This window comes from Gambusia affinis, linkage group LG03 (genome assembly GCF_019740435.1).
Source record: "Gambusia affinis linkage group LG03, SWU_Gaff_1.0, whole genome shotgun sequence".
Classification (NCBI taxonomy): domain Eukaryota; kingdom Metazoa; phylum Chordata; class Actinopteri; order Cyprinodontiformes; family Poeciliidae; genus Gambusia; species Gambusia affinis.
The window spans coordinates 2,517,553-2,540,115 of NC_057870.1; the positions used below are offsets into that span (position 1 = coordinate 2,517,553).

Here is a 22,563-nt window from a genome sequence, read left to right on the forward strand (position 1 = left end):
TGACTACAATCTGGTAAAATTTTTGTAAATTAAAGAAATCAATATTTTCTTTTTCAGATACTGAATACTGCCATTTCCATGTATTGTGTGAAAATATAAAAGAGGGAAAAATGGCAAAATGACACTGAATAAATAAGCAGGGTTTGGATTCAGAGATCAGGTTTCATGACCTTTCTGGGTTTATTTGTAATCATCATTGGAAAGCAATCAACTGTACTCAAGGCAGTCATTAAATCATAGAAAAGCTAGAAGCAAAGTTGTAGTGATGGAAGAATAGTGTGAAAGACATAACACAACTTAACTGATAAGATTACAAAATGCTCCCACTGTTAATAATTTCCTTGGAGACGGTTCATCCCACCCAAACAAAATGACTGCAGTTGGCTACAAGTCATTAGTAAAACAGTATAACAAAACTGCATTCAAAACTGTTTTCCTGCACCCCAGAATATCAAAGAAAAAAACCATACAAGCAGCTTAAAATTCCAGAGTAATGATTAGGGGTGCACCGATTGCAGTTTTCTGGCTGATCGGAGATCTTTAAGCAGCCTGACCTGCTGATTCCTAATTTAGGCAAAAGCAGTCTTTTTGTCTGAAATGTTTCTAAACAGAAGAGGACAGTGGCTGATGGGGACTCAAGTCAATGACTGAAGTACATACATATAAAGTTCTGCTCCACGTGTGTATCGACTGATCTCTGATCACCCAATATCAAGGACATCAGGGCTAGTTTATCACTTGGCCGATTTATCGGTGCACCCCGAATTATAAAGTCTGAAAGTTCATTCATCAAACTGAGAACTGAGGAAAAACATGAGGCAGGTGGACTGACTGACAGGCGACAGCACAGATACATCAAGTCCTGGACAATGCTAATGATAAATACTGTAAACTCATCAAATCAAATTATTTACATCCATTGATTTAGAAAGATCTCAATGCATACAGTATGTACATATCTTTATACATAAATAGACATGTTGGAATGTAAATTCATTTACAGGAAAGGCAGGTACAGATCATACACATAATATCCCTCTATTCATTTTTTTTTCTTTTCCAGTTGTTCCTGTTGAGCAGATCCAGGTTTTAGACTTATTTTATTGTTAGCACTGGGGCTAAAAACAGTAAACCAGCATTAGAAGTTAGAGAGACATCTGACCGGTACTCCAGTTGGGGCCACTGTTACTGCATATGATGATATGATAAGCTGGAACAAAAGCATAAAGATCAAGCTTTTTTAATGACAGTCACACTACGATTAAAACAGTTTGAATTAAGGCCATTCTGTTTTTATCTCACCACACAGTGGCCGGTAAAATGTTGCCTTTAAGTACCAAAAAACTAGTACAAGTCTATTTCACCCAGTAAAATTATTTGATTAAAACTCATTTTAGGAAACACGGCAGTCAAAATTTAGAATCATCCACAGAACGTTTTGAAGTAAAACTGACTCAGTCTGAGGAGATGTTTGTTTTAAGTAAAGACAGTCTGGATCCAGAGACACCAGTGTCAATAATTATGTCCATTTACTTATTAGAACTGAAGCCAATACAGATTTAGTCTTTTGTACAGACTAACATTGATAAAAACATTCTGGATTTAAAACATGAGGAGCACTGAATAACAAGTCAAGGTGAGGACAGCGTTCTCATGGTAATGCTTTTTTCGAACAGGACAATCAGAACAATCAGTTTGCCCATCTCTTACAGCATCACAGAGGGGAAAACATTCAATTTGTGTCAAATGTCAGAGGTAAATTGAGATACCTGCAGCAGATACTAACGAGACTGTCAGTTTCCTTTAAAAACAATTACCAAATGCAAGGTGGTTGTGTCCTGATGATATTTTTTGCCAGGAACACACAGACAACAACTGGTAACAGAGAGCAGGTGGAAAGCTGTAGGAGGCAGTTCAAATGTCAATAACAGGAGCCACAACTCAAAGAGGTCCTCTTCCTGGCTAATCTGGTCCTTTATTTCCTTCAGTTTCACCACCGCAGATCACTTTGATGCTCATCAGCTCCAGTGAGTGGAAGAGCCTGAGATGGAAGGCCGGATGATTCCTTTTGGAGAAGGTTTGGATCCAAACCAGGACATCTAGAACAGAGAGAGACACAGCTGGCATTACCGTTAACCTGCGGTAAGAAAGGAAGTTGTTCTGCTCTTAAAATCTAATTTGAATTCACTATTGGTGAATATCAACGAGACACACTACAGACTGTAGTAAGACTGTCCTCTGCAACATTTCACTGTGTAATGCAGCTAATCTAACAAAGGAAACCTCAGCTTGTTCTTCCTTACCAATGTTGTGGGTTGTTAATCAATGTATGATTAACAACCCACCACAAGGATGACATTTGTATTTAGGGCCTCTGTGTGAAACTGTGGTAATAACTTTATATTAATTATTACTGGACCTGAAAAATGGTAAATGGCCAGTTGCCCTTATAGTGCTTTATCTAATTCAGAGGATGCCAAGGTATACTGTACATATTTGCATCCCTATACAAACACCAGCATGCATTTTTTATAGTTTCCTGTGATAAACCAACAACAAAATGTCCATAATTTGTAAACAAAATAAAAATAACATGCTGGTCGGAGCCTGAAAAACATGCATTTCCATTCACATCACAATTATGCACTATTCTATAAAATTCCACTAAAATTAATTAATGCCTGTGGCTGTAACAAGACTAAGAGTACTTTCAAACATACAAAAGAGCAGTAGAACCCCCATCCTCCTGCTAAAGCACTGGAAATGCTTCCAGTGGTTCAAGAGCAGCTTAATTTAAGCAGAAACTCTGTAAAATATGAGACCACGATTACATTTGTCACCAAAACCTCCCAAAACTAAAGTGCATTTTAGAAGACGGGAAAGTTAAAAACAGTCCCAACCTTGTACTCCAGAGTTTGCTTCAGCATGTCCTCTTCCTCCCGAGTGAAGTTGAGCAGCACAGACACAGCTCTGATCAGCTGGTAAGCCTAACAGAGGAGACAGCACTAGTTTAGTACGTGCTGGTCCGATCGACCTGGAAGAATCCAAGTGGAGATGACTCACCTCCGCCTCCCTCGAGGACATGAACTTGAGGACGACGTGCTTGAGATACTCAAAGTTGATTTCCCGTGAGTCGTTGAGGTCAGCGGTGTTGGTCACGGTGGTGTTGGAAGTGGGCGGGCTCAGGGCAGCTGACAGCGGTGGGTCCAAATTAACACGCTCCTGTTTTTCTGCTCGGTTTTCCAAACACTTCTCCTTCCCTTCAGCTTCGGGTTCAGGCTTTAATTTCTGGAGCAAACACAGAAAAAGGAATTTTAGAACAGTCCAGGAATTAATCAGTAGCCCGTTTAACCTTTTTTTTCTTTTCTTTTTTTAATATGCACACATGTGCGTTCAGATAGATGCTCCAGGTATTACCAGTTCTTTCTGTAGAGTCCTCTTTAACTCTGCCAGCCTCTGCTGCAGCTGCTTGATGGTCTGAAAACAACACGTGTGTTTTATGATGGGAGACAGCAGCGTGTGTTTAAATGTATATTAAAAGGTGGGCCATCCAATAGACTGTAGAGGAGATTAGATGTCTGACCCGGTTCTTATCGCTGAGCTGCTGCTCCAGCTCTCTGTTGACCCGGTGGATGTGATCCAGGTCGTCCACGGTGACACAGCCGTTCTGGTCCTCCTCACACACCTCCGGACTCTGAAGCTGCTCTGTTAGCGTTTCCACTTCCACCTCCAGGTACGAGATCTGAACGACACACGCCAAGCAGCGCTGTCATTTCATGCTTCACATCAATAATCCACCCCAACGTAACCATCCGATTCAACCACTACTAAATATGTAGGTCTAATAAAGCATATGGAGAGCAAAGACTGACAAATTATAAGAACATGCAAAAATTATTTAAATGTGTCATTAATTTATTAAACTGGAAATACAGACATAACAGATTAAATATAAAATGAATTATGTGTGCCTTGATTAAGTGTATTTGATGTATTGACTTTTGTATTGTAAAAACTAGATTTATTGTCAAAAATCTTTCATGACTTAAATTATTTCTGGTTCCTGTGCTGAAGCACACATGAATTCAAACCATTAAACTCAGTGGGTGGGATTAGGACAGCTTTTGTAGAGATCGGCTGATTGGCTGCTTCAAGTCAAGTTGTTATAACTTGAAATAATTTATTTGAATAACAAGTTATTTCTGAACTTTTCATGGAAAATGTTGTTTTCATTTGATGCTTGAAGCAGCCAATCAGATGTCAGGGTCTGTACTGAAGCCCACTGAGTTTGATGGGTGAAGTTGACAATTTAAATTAAATCATGATGTGCTTTAGCAGAGGAATATAAAAAAAATAAATTAAATCTAGATTTCAAAATAAAATAAATACATTTAATTGAGGCACCTATTAAGTAATTCTAAATAAAAATATATATATTTCTAGTTTTTTTCCAGTTTTTTAAAAAATGAATGAGGCTTAAATAATTATTTCGTAACTTCTTTTATGTACAGTGCTTTGGGACTCTTCACTCTCCATACAGCTAGCCTGAGTTCCATGTTGAAAGCTGACCCGTGCCTGGCAGCTGTCCAGCTGCTGTGTCTGGCTCTGCAGTGCCCCCTGCAGGCTCGTCAGCTGGGAGGTTTTGTCCAGCTCTGCCTGTTGCAGCTGGGCATGCAGCCGCTCCGTCTCCTCCTGCAGCTGAGCCAAGGAGTCCTGCCGATTCTGCAGCTCTGCAGCGCACACACACACACACACACACACACACACACACACACACACACACACACACACACACACACACACGCATACAGGGATACAGAGGTTAAACCTTAGAGCCACTTCTCAATTGTCTATAATAGTCTTATAGAGAAAGCTTCTAGAACAGCAGGTTCTTTCAGAACACACATGATATGTCAAACATATGAACCAAAATCAAAAACTGCTTTCTGCTTTGAAGGACTAATGGTGTGTGTGTGTGTGTGTGTGTACCATTCTGAAGTGTCTGGACATCCTCATCTCTCAGTCGCAGTTTCTTAGCAGAGGTAGATAACTCCTGTTGAGAGTTCTGTAGGCCCACAGTCAGCTCACCAACCTGACATCAAGCAAAAGCAGAGGACTGTCACACCACACTGATCAATATTTCAATATTTAACACCTTGAAATTGACATCTGTCTCTTTAAGAAGCGCCTGCTGTTTCTGAAACTTCGACTTCAGGAAGTCATCATGACATCAACACTTTAAAAACATTTTTACCAGCATTACTCTGAGAAGTAGCTTGTATAATGAGATCTGATGATGGACAGTTCCAGAAGGTGTTTGCTAATAGCTGCTGGCTAGTCTGAAGGAGCTGAGTGGGGGAGTCCTCGAAGGCGTGACTGAGTCCACCCAGGTGTTTTGAACAACAGGATATTAAAGGATTCTCAAACATACATGAAAGTATCAAAGCAACACTGCAGGTATGTTTTTGTAGAGGTAATGGCATCATAACATGATGTAAAGCTTAAAAAAGTTGATTTTACATGATACTGCCGTGTAGTTTCTACACCCAAACAGACCTGTGTCTGCAGCTCCTGCTTCTGCCGTCTAGTTTCTTCCAGAGATTTGGCGATTTCTGTGCTCACCGTCAGCCGGCTGCTCAGCTCCGCCTGAGGAAACAAACAACACACATTTACTCTGCTTCCCTAGAAATGAACAGGGTAGTGACAAAAACTTGAATCAAATATTCAACAAAAGCTCTGCCATTAGACAAGCCTCAATTTAACACAAATGTGGATGGATTTGCCTGTTTCATCAAAGTTCTGAATCAACTTGAAAAAGTGATGATTAAACAGATGAAGTTAATTCTACATGTTCAGAGTAAATATAAATGGTTCTGGAAATATTAGATATTTTACCCACAATATTATAAAAAGTCAAACTCATTGAGACAAAACAGTTCTTAGTGTAAAAGTCACGTTTGCTGTGTCAGCACCAAAGTTGATTGTCTCCAAGTTTTACACATTTTTATTATTATTAGTTTGAACAAAGTGAATAAGCAGTTTACCTTACAGTTCTTCAGCTCTTCTGCTTGCTGCTTTAACATGGTGTTAGCCTCAACCACCTGTTTATCCAGATCAGCCTGCCAAACAGAAAACAGTCAATATAAGTCAATATAATTGCACAATTTGACATTTTGAAAATAAATTGGCATAATGGAAACAAGCCAAATATGAAAAAGTTCTAGCTTTTTGTTAAAAAGTTCTAGTGCCAGGATGAGATGATAAATTGATTTATTTAGCAAAACTGCAATAGAAACACTTTTCACATCACATGGGTCACATGATCAACATGGATGTTGCCACTGGAGCAAACCACAAAGAAGATGACAGGAAGTAGTTGGAGGATGATGGCGCAGCATGTTTTTTAATAACTTATCACATGAATAAACTTATTCACATGTGATGCGTTTCTTTTTTTTAATGGAAGCACAGCAACTGCAAAATTGTGGTTTGTTTGGTATTAGCAGAATATTGGCAAAGTTTTACACATCTGTAATGGAAACATTGTTACCGTTTTCACGTAAACAAAGAGAGAAGAAGAACCATACCACCCTGTCCAGGAGAGACTGTTTGTCTGTCTGCAGAGAGGAGATGTTCTCCTCCAGCCGGCTGGCCCTCTCCACACTCTGCTGCTCCAACAAACACAACTGCTGCTCCAGAAAGGCCTTCTCAGCACTCCACTCCCCCTGCTGGAAGAACACTGGCCTTAATGTACTTAAAAAAACTGGAACATTTTAACCAAACCTATAATGAGACTATTTCCAAAAGCAAATGAGTTTAAATGCACTTTTGGAAGATACTGATCTTTTTAAAAATACATTTCTGTTGCTGTACTAACAATGCACCTTTCCTAGTAAAACAAGGTCCTCAGCAGAAGTTATACATACCAAACGTAAAGTAGGTTACCTTAAAATTAAATAGCCCATCAAGATCTTTAATGTTAAACTCCCAGGACACACAGCTATCTGCTTTTGCCCCATACATAACAGTTCAAAAGAAAAACTGCCAGCTTTGAAGTGAAAGAGGAGGAGGCAGTGTTGTGATGTTTACCAGTTTCTCCATGTGCTGCTGTTTCTCTGTGACCTGCTGCTCTGCACTCTTCATCCTCTCTGTACTCTGCACAACCTGCTGCTCCAGACTGGCAATCTGAAACAACAACATGTTACAGAAAATATGCAATAAATGATTGAGCTGCCGGTGAGGAAAGTTAGAGATGCCTGAACCTAGGTGGAATATAAATTCATCATGCTGATTTATTTAGGGAGTTTTGTTCAATTCCTTTTCTGTTGAGTTTTTTTCTAGCATAATACAGCAGGTAAAACATGACCTGGACTAAATGCAATGTTGTTCAATCAAAGTGCAGAAGCTTTCCTTCAAAGCACAACAAGAAGTCTGGCTTCAGATCTGCAGTGGAAACTAAACTACTGGTCAAAATAAGAAGCCTCAGTATTGATCAGAATCCATATTAAGTGGTAAATAAAATTTAGAATTAATATTAGAGAAAACGTCTGATTAAGGAAAGAGGAAGAAAGTAAAAGTAAGAAAGGATTACAGAAAGGTAAAGAGGAAGAGCAGAAATATATTTCTTGAAAGGGGAATTGTTTCTTTTATGTTATTTGGGAACATGAGCACAGCGGAGAATACAAATATCAACAAGCATCTCCTGCAATAAACAGGCCCATGATGTCACTCATTGTGAGTAATTAAATGCAGCAGATGAGGTTGATACTTTTCAAAACTCTTGCTCAACACACAAATCCAGAGAGATGCAGCCTACCACAGGAGAGCTGTTTTCATCTCCATTATTCGAGTTCTAACGTTGTTCCTATTTGCAGCTCGGCTGGACTTTGAAGTTTATCCAAAGTATTTCTTTAAATTATTTTAAAGAAATATTTATTCTAAAATTATTTTAAAGATTTAAGCAAATATAAGTAGCAAAACTTGAATTGGAGCTGAGCTGTCCTCTGTGTGTTGTGGAAAATTTAAGAATCTCAGAGAATATAAACAAGTCCTAAAAGAAAACCCATCATGACCATAATCAGACTAACCCTAGTCATCATAATGTAGACTTACTACATATTATAAACAATACTAAATGATCAGTAACAGTAAATGAGTCCTGTGATCATTACCAGCAAATGTGAACGAGTGAAGCAGCTTACCTGAGCATCCGTTCTCTCTCTGTAGGCCTTGGAGGAGTCCTCTTTGTGACGAAGAAGAGTCTGCAGCTCACTGATACTGCCACTCATCTTAGACACCTGAGTTCAGACAGGAGGACACACCCAGAAATCAGGAAGAAGGACCTAAAGATTTATTTATTCTGTTCACTTAGGATGCATTCACAACAGCTCCGTTTGGTCTGCTTTAGTCATTTGTCTAGAAGCTCCAGTTCTCAAGATCTCAAGTGGCAGTTTTAGCTTCACCTGGTTCAAATCATGTCACAAAATTCTATTACAAAATAATTAGCATATTTTGCTAGCTAATTATTAATTGGCAAATCCCAAAAAATAATCAATAGATCAGTCCTACATTGTATTGATGTGAAGTCAAGCAGAAAGAACTCAGCTTTTCCACATGTCAGTGTTAGAAGGGTTTTAGCTGCAGATACATCAATTATTACAAATGATCAAGAGTTCACTATAGGGATACAGCAACTGTATTTTTGCCGATAAAATGTTTATTTTTATTTCAAAAAGAATTGAATTGTTTATTTGTATCTTGGAATGTGTTTCTAATATTGTATGAAAAGGGCATAAGTGGCTAAATGAAAAATTTACAGAATGTGGCTTTTTTTTTTTATCAGATTAATTAATTAATCCTCAGAACAATTGCTAGAAACCTTGATTTATAAAATAACTGTTAGTTGCAGCCCTAATTCATTGCCTTGGTGTTTGTCTGTTTCAGCCTCTTCATAAAGAGAACAGAACACAATGAACCTCCTCATCTAGTTCAGTCATAGCTGAGATGCAACCAGAGGGACCAACAGATAAAAAAACATGTTCCTGGTTTTTGCTGAACAAATTACATGATTCAAATTGTTGTGTTCTACTTGCATAATTTCCATCCAGCCTGAGAAGTGAAGGAGGGCGTACTTATTTTTAGATGGAGATGTAAAGTGAACAGATGCATTGCTTCACCTGCGCCTCCAGAGAGCTGACGGTGTCGGAGTGGTTGGTCCTGACAGCCAACAGTTCTGCTCTCGTCTCTTCCAGGTTTAGCTCAAGGTCACTTTTCTAGAACAAAAAACAGCAGCAAATGATATCAGAATTATTCTTCTACTTCCCTTCTAATATACTCTTTGTCTAAATTAAATCAGACCAAATCTCTCTTGCCTCAAGTCGGTTAGTGTCAGGTGATAACTTGTCTTTCAAAATGTATATAAACTTTAGAATTCAAGCAAATAATTTGGGTAACTAACTGACTTAAAAAAACAAGAGACATTTGGTCAGATATAACTTCAGACAGGGTGAAAGAAATGTGTATGTGTCTGTTTTCATTTGATGCATGTAAATATCTGGTTTCAACTGTATATTATGAAGTGTGAATGCCTGCAATGAGGAAGAATTATTTCTAAGCTTTGGACAGAATAATCTGTGAAGGGACTAAAGGAATCTTGTTGAGAGAAGCCCACCTCCTGAAGGAACTCCTGCAGATGCTCGTCCTGGCTCAGGTTCCCCTGCAGCCGTCTCTCCAGGGACGAAGCCTTCCTCTGAAGCTCCACCAGCAGCCGCTCCTTCTCCTCCTCCGTCACTGCAGCCTGACCAAACAGTCATGACAAGTTCCGGATTGCATGATAACTTCATCGCATGATGAATAAAAACCAGCTCTTTCTTTTTCTGCCAAAGACTGGAAGACAAGATCTTCAGTCTGGTGCACTGGTCTTTTTTGAAGGACAATTTTGTTTATAGACTATTATTTTATATTGGTTGTTTTGGATATTTAAAATGTTTTCCAGTTCCAGTGTTAAATGTTTGTTAGAAATTAAAGTTTGTTGATCATTGAGAGGGTGTGCTTGTATTTTTATGCCATTGTCAATATGCTACTTGAAAATGGTCTCAAAATAATATTGTTGTTTAGCGCAATAACTAATTTAATAACAGAATTTATTGTCCAGCTCAACAGTTTTATAATGAAAGGCCAAATTCTGACTTTGGCTAAGAATTATTTCTGCCACCTTTGTTCTCACCTTCTGTAGTTGTAATTTCAGGGATTCATTTTCAGCCTGCAAATCGTGGAGGGATTTCTCTAGAGATGACGCCATGTTGTGGGACTGAAGGAAATAAAAAGACAATGTTACTGTGAACGGATCAGAATATGTTCAGTGCAGAAGTCGCAGCGTTCTGAGCTGACCGTTTGGAAGTCTTCTGAAACCCTCTGGATGACCGCCTGCAGCTCCTGGCATCGTGTTTCTAGTTCATAGATCTTCTTGTCGGCTTCCTCTCGGAGCAGCAGCAGTTCTTCTCTGCACAAGTACAAACAACAGGTTGACGTTCCACAGTCCACAACAGGGGTTTTCAGAGAAAATACTGTTCAAAGGGCTCCTGAGACACTAGCTGCCCTACAGAGCAGCTGGGTGAGTTACACCTGTGTCGTCTTTTAAGCCACATAAAACAGAACGGCCACATCTCTTATGCACCCAGCGTTCACCAACAGAGAAATCTAGTCATTGACAGTTGGAGCAAGATGTCAGGACTGATCAGATTTCCCACCATGCATCTGGACAACCCTGTCATCACAATCAGTTTGGTTCCAGATTGTTGCTTGGAGTTTGAATAATAATAAAGTGGTTGTTAAAAATAAACAACTTTTTAAATTCAGATTTTGAGGACAAATTTGATCTTTTTAAACATTTGAATAGATAAACTCTCATAACGCATGATTAAACCGCTGAAAGAAATTCTTTGGAAACAGAAGAAAATTTACAGCTGAAGCAGAAGCTAAAGATCCCATCAAAGCATCAAAGAGACACCATGAAAATTTCCTGTTGTCCAAAAGTACCCATTTATAACAAGTAGGTACTTCAGGTGAGAGTAAAATTTGATCTATAGTTTCCAGCTGTGTTAACTGAAACTGACTTTAGATCATTCCTTTTTATGTCCAAAGATAATAGCTTCAGTTTTGTTTCTGTTCTGCTGGAGAAAGTTGTGGCACCTCCAAACATTGATTTGTTCAAAGCATCTGTTTAGTGCTTGGATAGATTCAGAGCCACCTGGTGACATCAGAATGTAAAGCTGTATATCATCACCATAGTTACAATATGTAGTCTTATTTCCTGCTCTAACCTAAGTCAGTGGAAGCATATAGATATGGAATAAGAGGGGTTCTGGGACTGAATGTTGGGGTGCCTAACATCCATTCAAGAGGAGTGAACTGACATACATTCAAAGCTAAATTATTAGCAGGTCATAACAAAACAGAGTAGAAGCAAGATAGCATTAGCTTCCTGCTCTAAACACCTCCTCTGCATTCTCATCCACAGCTCCGATAAGGCAGACTTCAAGAATTTTCCCAAATTGCTGGTTCTTTCGGCTTCCAAACGACTCCTAATTTATTATCATTTGCTGGCCCATATGTTAACATAACTTACAAATGGGAATGTTATGCACAATAAATTCTTTTGCATTAAATGTTCCCTGTATAAATTTGCTTAAGTTTATGTATATTTTCTGTTATGAAAGCAGACATTCTTACTTAGTAATATTTTAATCAAACTTTTCATTTTTAACAAAAACAAATGAACAAAATGCTAAAAACAAATCTAAGGAACAGACCCATAGTAATAATTTATTATTATCTAATCTTTTTAATTGTGCTACTTCTCTTACAGGTGTCAGAGAGGGGGACATATGGTTCCCATGCTGATCAAAACAAAGTTTCAACATGAGAAGAAAAAAAAAAAAGCAGGCAGCCAAAACGTCCCATCACTACTTGACCACCCAGCTTCATCATTTGCAAACTTTGTTTTCACATATTGGGGTACTGACATGGATTTTAGTCTATAACAACACAATAACCCACTTTATTGTTTAGAGTTGTCTTTGATTACCATTAAGTGGAACATTGATCAACATATCTTATGTAAAATTTTGATGACATTTGACAAAATGCAATATTTATTGCTTGTTTCATAATTCATGACTATGATGTTTTAAAATGTAAATTGGCATTATTCAGCCTTGTTGCTGAAACGTAAAGTAGGGCTCGTCCATTAAAAGTCCTGAACATCAATGCAGAGACATTGAAATGAATTCTAACACAAAGCTAAATGATTCCTTGGATTCATGGCTGAACATCTCACCGCTCTATTTCCAGCTCTGAGTTGAGTCTGCTGCTGTCGTCATGCTGCTGCTGCAGAGACTGGAGCTTCCCCCGAGCCTCGGACAGGCCCCGCCTCGCTGACTGAACCTCTGCCTCCTTCTGCTGGAGCTCCCGTTCCCGTTGGCTCAGCATCTCCTCCTTTCTCAGCAACTGATAAAGACAGAAAGATTAAAAAAAATACCACTTTAAGAAAGTAAACATGGATGAGAGATGTGTAGCTGGGAACATATTAAACATTTCCTTTGGGTCCTTTAGTGATATAAAGAAACTGCACAGTTACAGTGTAGCTCTCTAATTAAGGCTGTAGGTTCGCTCTTCTCTATTTAATCTCAAACTGTGCTTGAAAAAGAGACGTTGACAACCTTCACATGTACGCACCATGTGCTTAACTTTAGCAAGCTCTTGCTGCTGAAAGCCTTCCAGTTCATCCAGGTCATCCCTTTTCTGGAAGAGTGTTAAGCTTTGTTCCATCATCTCCTCAAGCCGAACTGACAGGGCAGCTTTCTCCTAAACATACAGAATAACTATTTATACCAGAGATCCCACACATTCGCCATTCCAGATATGTTGGGTGGCAAAACACTCCCCGGGACTCCCTGTGGGGTTCCAACAGCACTTCTACAGTCTGTGTGTTTGGTGATGGCGGTGTAGGTAGTGTAGGTCCAAACTAGCAGCACAGAAATGATTCTTAAAGGGGCAGAATTATGTGTTTTATCATTTTTTAGCTCAATCAAGTAAGTATGTTACCTTCCATTATTATAAAAATGCTATATATGAAATATGACCTAAACAAAATTTGACTTTGTAATTTAACAATTTGAAATTGGGCCTTTGTCTCTTTAAGAAAGGTGCAATTTTTCTGAAACTCCTCCTTCAGGAAGTCATCACAAGTCTCCTCTATTAATCCTGTAATAACAATTTATATCAGCATTGTTCTGAGAAGTAGCTCCTATTATTATCTCAGCAGATGTATAGTTCCAGCAGATGTATAGTAATTCCTGCTGGCTAGTCTGAAGGAGCAGAGTGGGAGAGTCATGGGGGAGGTTGAGGCTCTGAGGAGGAGCTTCATACTTGAGGGTGGAGCCAGGCCCCAGCCAGCCGTTTTGCACAGCTGATTGGTTGCCAACAGAAACTGCAGGATTTCTCAAACATACATGAAAGAATCACACAAACACTCCAAATATACTTTTGATGATGGAATAACATTATAACATGAAGTAAAGCTCACAAAAGTCAATTTTACATAACACTGCCCCTTTAACAAATCAAATGGATTGTTCAACAACGCTCAGTCCAGCAGCTGAAACGAGCCGCTGCCATTCTGTTTCTCTCTTCAGCTTTTCAAGAATATGTATGGTGTTGACTAGAGCTCCAGGGGTAAAATCAAGCTGTTCAGTTATTGTTCACACCACAGGGAGCGCCAGAGTAGACATTTCACTCTGACCAAAGTCAAAATAAAGGGAGTATGTGGAGCCATGGAGCATTAAATCATAAGGTTGGATGACACTCAGCTCCTGATATCCTTAAATATTCTCAGAGTATTTCCACCTGTCCACATGATTGAGCCACGTTGTCTTAACATGTGCAGCATGTTCACCTGTAAATCTATGCACGAGACTTGGATTTATACTAACAAACTGGTTTCCATAACAACTGGAGATGCAGACAGCTAGCAGACTTTAGGATTCTCCAAATTCTCCAGGACATTGGTCTGAAGAGTAAAACATACCAACAGGTGGGGCAGTACTAAAGGATTCAGAGCCATTATATTTCAGTTCCACTTCCACATAAAATGAAAGAGATGCAATTTAAGATGCTTTAAGCTTAAACCACAAGAAAATATGATTGCGATAGATATGTGAGATTATGCGTTTTGAAATGTCTTTCAATTTTGGTTTTCATCAAAAATAAATCAAACAAAACAGCTCAGCTTTACACCACTTTACAATGAAATGGTAAAGAACATGCATGTGTTTCCACACCACCAACATAATTCCACTGCTCATTTCAGTGCCAAGAAAACTTTCAGGGAATCCAAACTATATCAAAATCTCCAGAAAAAACATCAGAAACAATTTGAGGTACTTGCTTTTTCTACATCAGCCATCTTCTCCATCCATTCCTGCAGGAAAAGGGAGAAAGAAATAAGCAAACAAACTAAACTCACAAACTAACAGTTGCTGTGAGATTTGACAGACACAGAGGGGTTTACCTGATCCTTTTTTTCCAGAGCCAAAGCCATTCCCTCAGCCATTTTGGCCCTGCTGCTCTGATGACACTCATTCTGCTCTTGGAGTTTCTTAATGGATGCTGTGCAGAGACAGTGACAGCAGGAAAAAATAGGAAGAAACCATACAAAGGTTCATATGTAAATGATACAGCCAATAAATCAAAAAGTGGCTTTGTTAGTAGCTGTAAGGGAGATTAGGTGTTCTTCCTGGAAGCAAAAACAAAAATCAAGAAAAAAACAAGCAAAGAGGAGCGATGCATGGCGACAGAGAAAAAAGGGCAGAAAGGCTATTGTTAAAGAATCTGTGCAGGGTAAACAAATACACCATGGTTAAACCTAAACTAATTCCCTAAAACCCCCCAAAACCCTTCACCACACAGGGGTGTCCACACATTGACCTGATGGTCAGAGTGAAGGACTGTGGTATTAAACCTAACCAGATACTTTTGTATGCAGTTCTACAAAAAAGATAAAGAGGCTTTTTTGCTGGTCTAACACTCAAGAGTTTGTGGTTATAACATGACAATAGGTAATGAAGGGCAGGAATACTTCTGAGACTGCTGCAACTAGCTAAACAGCAAATAACCCCCTAAAGACCAAAAGGGAGGCAGGTGACATTATTTCACCTACGACCTAGAACTGAGATGCCCTCAGGTTTGAAAGGTCAAAAATATGAGATGAAAGTAATTTAAGGTATTGGAAGAATTTGTTGAGAAGTTTCACCACTGGCAACAAAGTCAACAGACCAGAAACCACCTGTGCTGTCCTCCACTATTTACACATGGGTCATAGGTGTGGCTGCACTCACTGTCCTCTCCAGAAGGCTAAGTACTATTCCATCAATAAAGAAGGACACAATAATCTCTGGTTAAATACAAGAAGAAACTGAGGGTGGATTTTTAGATTGAAAGAAAAAGCAGCAGCCAAGTGTCCACAAAGCAAAGATTTAAAACTAATCCATACAGAAGTGTTGATGTGCTTGGTGATGCTGAGGAAAGTGGAAAGATAAGCAAGAGAGAGAAAGCTGTTTGGGAGGAGAGGAGAGGTACGTACAATCCTGATGCTTTTCTAAAGCAATTTCAAGCTTCTCCTTGGTCTTCTGCATAATTCGTAGCTGCTCAGCGTAGTCTAGTGTCGAGAAGTAGAGTTTTGGGATGGGGTATCGACAACACACACATAGACACACACACACAAAACAGAGGCACAGACCAGGTAAGAGACAGGCAGGGGAGGATATGAACAAAAAGGACAGGGAGAAAACAAAAGGGAAAATATGATTGAGAAACAATGGAAGGTAAAGTTTCTAATGATTTTCACATCGGAGAAAACCATATGGGTTTAAAGGCTTCATGAGAATGTATGACCTTTAACCTTTTCTATGGGTAAACATTATTACAGCAACTAAAGGGAAGAAAAGGAGAGTGTAGGGCTAGAAAATAAAAACAGCAACTTTTCACAATGAATAAAGAGTACACACACAATTAAACAACCACAGACACGTTCAATGATCCCAACCTGATCTCAGCTGGAAAAACTCAACTGAAAAACTGAAACTTACACCGGCTGGAAGTTCGTTAGATTCCAGTCAAAATCAGCTGCTCTGCCTTCAGTTATGAAACACACAACTAAAATGTAAATATAAAATAATCTAGACTTCACAAAATTACCGTTAGTACAAAAATATTGTACAGTTAGTTAATGTTACCATTTTACTAAGAGAATATTTCGTTGTCAAATTTTTCCAGATTAGAGAAGAAGTCTGTGGAAAATTCACAGAAAACAGAACCGAAAGTAAAGTAATGAGCAGGATTCATAAAAACCACTTAATCTTTCTATCAAAAACACAACATTTAGAAGATAATTAGTACTTAAACAGTAAAAAATGTGGAAAAATATGGGTATTAAGACTTTAGAAAAGGCTTCAACTTGTTTTCTACTGGAATCATAGAAGTGAAATCACTACAGACTTCCAACATGGACTTACTGCTTTTATATATTTATACCTATGTGCATTACTGCTGCAGGAAACCTTGGATTATTATTTTTCTAGCTATCATGGATGTTCGCATTCAAACATAAAAAACTGATACATTTCTCACACAGCTTATAAAATATTATGATCTAGGATTATAACATGAACTTTGTTGAGCTCAAACTGTTCAAATATTTGTCACCTAAGAAAACTGTAAAAGGCCATTTTATACTAGCAGTTATCATCTGGCTACTTTCCTGAGAGGTTGTATGTAGGTTGTGTTTAGGAAATCCAAGATGGAGGACACATGATGTTTAAAATCTTCCAAATGGTTACCCATGCTTTATAAACACCCCGATTGTCAATCTACAAGCCACACAACAAGGATTATGGTTCAAAATTAGAGATGGTCAATGATTAATGATTCAGTGACCACACATGATTTTCAGGCATATCAGCCCAAACTAAAGGGTCTGATGTTCTTCTTCAGGATTGAAGACAAGAAGTTGGCCCTGACCAGTAGCAGAGAGGCGTTTAATGTGAAACCAGATGAAGCACAGAACCTCTGGCAGTCATGTACAGTTTCAGCTATTTGCTAATCTGACTTAAGTCAAACACTTAGTGAAAACACATGCTTTATTAATGAACGCTGAAACTGTTTCATATCTGTAGAGGCAGCTCTACAAAAACAGAGTTCACTAATCAACTAAGGAATTCTGATTGGTGCATCTTTGGCAAAAATGGGAATATCTGGCTTCCATCAATGAAGTAGTTTACTTTTTTCATTGTCCCTCAGGTTTTATTGTTTATCAGCACAAACTTTTCTGCTTTCTGCAAACGTTAAATGATTTTGATCTGTACTGCATCAGACTGAAAAATGCTTGACTTCAGTCCCACACACATCCTACCTGACAGCTTGGCCTCCAGCTTCCGGATCTGATCGTTTCTTCTAAGAAGCTGGGCTGACAAGTCGTCCCTGGAGCTGCTGCCATCAGATGCCTACATACAGACAAACAGCAATTAGAACCATCATCAGAGAAAACATTAAAAGACAGACATTTTAATATTTAATATGAGTCACAAATAAAACAAAATAGGTCAAATACAGGGCTTATCTTGAGGCCTTGCCACAGCATATGTATAAACATCTCTCCAAAAACATTTTTTTATTTAATATTGCCTAACGTTTCTAGTCAATATTTCTTGACTAGAAACGCATCATGTGATGAGTGAATGAAGAAACATTACTTCTTTCTTTCCTATTTAAGCACTCAGTACTACTGAACTTTTTGAAGTGTTTAAACCCATAGAAAAAAAGGTTTTTCTCAACACTTATCATTTATTTTGAAACTTTCTTTAGACGACTATATTCAAATTGGGATGTTAGACGTTCAAAGGGCAGAAACACATGGTCCAGTAATAAATCATATCATGATCAGTCCAAGTGGTGAGCAGTGGTTAGTTACAGCCCTTCTTACATCTAGCAGTAGACAGATAAAGTTTGCAAAGCAAACCAATTTCCTGATTTTTTTTTTATTTTATCCATCAGAAAGACATCTGGACTAGGGTTTCAAATAGTGATTATTTTAGAAATTGATTACCGGTAATCTATTGGTTATTCTGGCAATTAATCAGATAAAAAAATGGCACATTTATTAAGCCTTTTATACAATCTTAGAAATACATTAAAGATGCAAATAAATATATATATATATATATGTTTATTTTCTAGACATATAGCATTAATTTCTGCAGTTAGCAGAAATGAATGCTCTAAAAGTGTAAAAAGGACAACCTGCACACACTACCTGGGATGTACCAAAAGTAAAACCAAGACACTGTTGCTCACTGAATTATTTAGCTGAGCTCAACCTCTACAGCCTTCCTTTGCAAGTGCGAGATGTCACCATCCTGAGAGTTTAACACGCCTCCATTTGTTTTACAGAGTAAATAGCAGAGCAAAATGCAAGACACACAGATTAAAACAACAAATTAAAAAAACTGTTAGTTTTGTGGTTTTTAAAAAATAGATTATCAAATCACTGAAATAAACCATGGAGGACTTATTCTGGTTTACTTAAAGGTCAGGAACAAAAGCTTAAAAACAGCCTGTCCAAGAAGACCAACCCAGTGAGAACTCATTGTTCCCGCACGATGTCAGTCCCACCCTGGTCCGGCTGCTCGGACCTGCCCGACTGGCAACCATTTAAAACAGGACCAGAGTTCCTGAGCAAACACCGATCTGAACAGGCTGGGACACTTTGCAGTACAGAAGAGGGTGTTCATTATTTACATCACAATATGATACATAAATTCTAACTTAACTCTGGACATGGCTGACGTTTAGGCAGAGACGCCAAAATAAAATTTAGTAGTCATTATTCAGCAGAAAATTTGATGACCTCTAAACCATTTAAGTTAATTTTAACTGGTTATTTCTTCTCTTGTGTTTCAGTAAGTATTCTGGCAATGTTATATTACTATATTGCTGCAGTACTTTAGAACAAACAAATTATATCATTACTCTCCAATTTGTGAGCATTATCAAGAAAAAATTTTTATAATGTATAAAATGTATAAAATCCACTGGAAACAAAGTGCTGGAGCTCTGAAAAGCTTTTATCCAATCTGGGTTACTGTCAGTGTTGGAGCTGGAACACAACTGTACTGAACCACAACTGTATCAAAACCACTGAATCCAGAACACTCAAAAGCATCTTCATGGTTCTGTTTATAATTTTTAGGTTTAAAGAGACTGTTTCTATCAGAACAACTGGGATAATTCCAGACATATCTGAGGTGTTCACTAGAGCAGAGGATCCAATCCTGGTCCTCAGGAGGACCGCTCTGTACGTTTGAAATGTCTACCTGCCTCTGCACACCTGATCCGAGTCACACAGTTCAGGTTTCTGCAAAAACTATTGAGAAAACATCTACCTAATTGAAATTTTTCCTTCTTTAGCTGTTCCTTAAAACTGATTTTATTTTGCAGATGGTTTTGCACATCAAATAATACATTTTAAAAGTCTCCACTCGGTCGTCTGGAAAGGGTAAAAAGCAAGTGATGGAGGATTGGGCTACAGACCAAGATGTGAAGCTTCAAAGTACTTACAAAGTCATCCCCAGAGTCAGCTCCCACTGAGGTGATAGATTCCTTGCTAATGGTGCGGGGGATCCGGACACCACTTCTGGGGGCTGTGGCTGCCTCCTCTGCAATCTTCTTCTTCAGCTTGGCAAACATGTTCCTCCCTTTAGCGTCTCGTTTTGAGTGCACTTTACAACTTCTGGAGAATTTGTGACCATGTGTATGGATGTTAATGTCTGTTGTTCAGAGGGCTCAAGAAAATGGTCCTGTCTTTTCTGTTCCCACTTCAAAACAGGCTTGTGGTGTTTTCATTCTGCTACATCTAGAAGAATAAAAAGGACATTTAACATAATGTATATACCAACAAAAGAGGTTGTTGAACATGTATTCCAATTGCAAAACCTGTAGTCAATGAGTTTGGCATTAATAAAATTTGCTCTATGCCTCTATGGTAATTTTTCACATAAAACTGGAGATACATTGTTTCCAACAGCTGCACCTGAAGTGCACTGTTCACTTCAGGTAGGTGACAGCATCCTGAACACCTCGGTTTGATAGATACTCCTACAGCAGGCATTTAAATCTTGTAGATAAAGCAAGGCGGAGACTCTTTGAAAAAGCTCAGAAAGTTGGATATTACATCAGTCGATCAGTTTAGAAGATATGTGCCAGTTCATCAAATCTTATCTTGCTTTCTATAAGTTGCATAGCTAAATGTGTTGCCATGGATGAGCTTCTGTTTATTCTGACTAAATCTGCGTACATCATTTAGCTGACACACTGCTGTCTTACGAGGGTTTATCCAATTAGGACCGTCCAGGCAAACTGCCACATAATGTTTTGAGAGCCTACTAGCTCTGCTGTTTTTAACAACGAGAGTAAATGTTAGCTCTCGCTAGCTTACTGCTTCTCCACTCTCTTACCATAGTAATTCCGACTAAAAGTCCACTCGTTGCGTTTCCACGTTCTCGGTGGCTTTACATATTGTCCTTTTCGATATACACTTAGGAACAACTCCAAGAAAAGCAGATAAATAAAACGGTAATAACAAAAAAGTCGGTGAAACTGACTCGTCTGACAAGCTAGCTACTGCTGAGGAGCTAGCTACACGTAATCAGCCAACCACCAGCTGACTGAATACGTCACGGTGAGACCTCTGCTGATTGGCTAGCAGAGTTTGTAGGCGTGGCAACGTAGATAGTAACAGCTATGGTGAACAAAACTGCCAAAAGAGGTAAAGGTAGCATTTGATAATAACACATAGAGAATACAAAATGATACATATTAAACTCCGATAACTTGTTACAGGAACTTATATTCTATCACCTAAAATAGTCTGGAAATGTAGAGGAGCAGCTAACCTAATCTATAACTTTGAGCTTGCTACAGCTAGTTAGCCTGCTAAAGTAGCATTACATCTCCAACATAGTGTAAGAGTCTGTAAATGAGGACAAAGGTGGAAAACATTCAAGTGGTTTCTGTTATTTTTTGAGTTGGTTCAGCCACAGTGGCAGGTGGACAAAAAGGTTAATTTCCAACCCTGGTTACATATAAGGACTGTTCACATGTTTAAGCCATGCTCTTACAAATTTAAAGTTAAGTCAGTACTAACAGGTGCAACTATGTACAGGTGTAAATTCTGCAGCATTTGTACTTCAGAATTTAGAGAATTTTGTAGACATGTGAAGGAACATCAACACACAGGTAATTATCGGTTTCGTTGTGGAATAGAGCAATGTCCTACTTCCGTCAAAGAAAAATAAAAAATTTCGAAGAAAAAGAGGACTCAATCTTCATCTTGGTTGATGTAATTTTATATCGACTCTTAACTTAAAACACACATCTTAAATCAGAATTGTTCAATTAATTTGTTAAAGGTATCAATTCACCCAAATTACAAACATTTTGTTAACCCATATTGTACTTAGCCATTCAGATACTGTATTTGTGGAATGTAATGCTTTAAAAAATCCATTTAGCCTCACAAACTGTCATTCACATCCGCTGTTTCAGAGTGGTAGCAGGATGTAGGGGTAAAGTCTAGTCTAGTCTCCGGGGTGAGGTTCTCAAAAACCTGTTGTAATCTGGGTGAACTGGCCCTTTAAATATAAATTACTATCAGTAATTCATATTTAAGAGTTTTCCTTTTATGTTTCAAATGTATCTTCCACCAAGATGTCTGTTGAGATGGAAATGACCTTACCCACTACACCAAGGGTAATCATGCTTGGTAAGAGGAATATTTTCTATCACTATAATTGTTTTGTAGCAATGTATGTAATAGTTATGGTAGTCTGTACTTTTACTCACTAGCGTTAGCCTGACAAGGGTTTGTCTATTTTAGGAAATAGCTTGATGTCTGCAACCCGCTGGATGGTCAGTATGGAGGAGAAGGTATTTTTTTTGATCAAGGTCTTTTTTTTTTGAGTCTGAGCAACTACATGACTTTGCCAGCGTCCTTGCTGTCTTTTTTGGGTCATATTATGTCTTCAATCTGGAGTATCAGGAGTCAGCATCCACCACACTGGAGATGATACAACGGTAAGTACTCTACACCAAGCCATGTATGAATTAAATTTAATGACAGTTTGACTGATGATGAAGAACCATAGCTGATTGCTGTATTGTATGTCATTTTAAAAAATACAATTAATATATTTTATTTCTGTTAAAAGATTCTTTGTGAGAATCAATCCAGATGTTGGTACCAAATGCATAGCCAAAGTCAGTACAAGCTGCAAGACGGGAAGTCTTGTCAAGAGGAAAGTAGTCAGTGTCAACTCCCGGATCAACACCTTCCTCAAACGACTCGCTGAATTTGAATGGAGGACTTCCAACTAGGTAAGCATTTTACCAAATGTTTATTATTTTATTGTCTTTATTGTCCACCAACAAAATGACTAAAAAGATTGTTATGAC

At 38.4% G+C, this 22,563-nt stretch overlaps 1 protein-coding gene and 1 long non-coding RNA gene across 4 annotated transcripts; one reads left to right on the top strand and one right to left on the bottom strand.

Moving 5' to 3' along the window:
• Nucleotides 1–156: 156 nt before the first annotated feature.
• Nucleotides 157–20,773, bottom strand: golga1 (golgin A1). 3 transcript variants are annotated; one of them, XM_044110648.1, is made up of 24 exons: nt 20,568–20,772; nt 19,672–19,966; nt 17,468–17,558; nt 15,641–15,715; nt 14,570–14,667; nt 14,447–14,479; nt 12,736–12,864; nt 12,338–12,507; nt 10,390–10,501; nt 10,226–10,309; nt 9,671–9,796; nt 9,177–9,272; nt 8,202–8,297; nt 7,090–7,185; nt 6,588–6,728; nt 6,045–6,119; nt 5,557–5,646; nt 4,990–5,092; nt 4,570–4,730; nt 3,584–3,742; nt 3,418–3,477; nt 3,064–3,288; nt 2,901–2,987; nt 157–2,099 (listed from the first exon to the last, which is right to left on the bottom strand). In XM_044110648.1, the coding sequence occupies exons 2-24, from the start codon at nt 19,798–19,800 to the stop codon at nt 2,019–2,021; spliced, it is 2,517 nt and encodes an 838-aa protein (XP_043966583.1). In that variant the 5' UTR covers nt 19,801–19,966; nt 20,568–20,772; the 3' UTR covers nt 157–2,018. The 3 variants fall into 3 exon arrangements, with proteins under 3 accessions (XP_043966583.1, XP_043966585.1, XP_043966584.1); XM_044110650.1 differs by lacking the exon at nt 12,736–12,864 and having other exon boundaries at nt 20,568–20,773; XM_044110649.1 differs by lacking the exon at nt 15,641–15,715.
• LOC122827730 lies at nt 10,665–12,441 on the top strand. The gene is made up of 3 exons (XR_006370111.1): nt 10,665–11,063; nt 11,867–12,015; nt 12,352–12,441. It is a non-coding gene; the product is annotated as an uncharacterized LOC122827730 (long non-coding RNA).
• Nucleotides 20,774–22,563: the final 1,790 nt, after the last annotated feature.

Coding starts and splice junctions, on each gene's coding strand:
- golga1 (XM_044110648.1), bottom strand. CDS start 19,800: ATGTTTGCCAAGCTGAAGAAGAAGATTGCAGAGGAGGCAGCCACAGCC. Junction 9,273..9,670: donor TGCAGGAGTTCCTTCAGGAG/GTGGGCTTCTCT, acceptor TTTTTGTTCTAG/AAAAGTGACCTTGAGCTAAA. Junction 6,120..6,587: donor AGTCTCTCCTGGACAGGGTG/GTATGGTTCTTC, acceptor TCTGTTTGGCAG/GCTGATCTGGATAAACAGGT.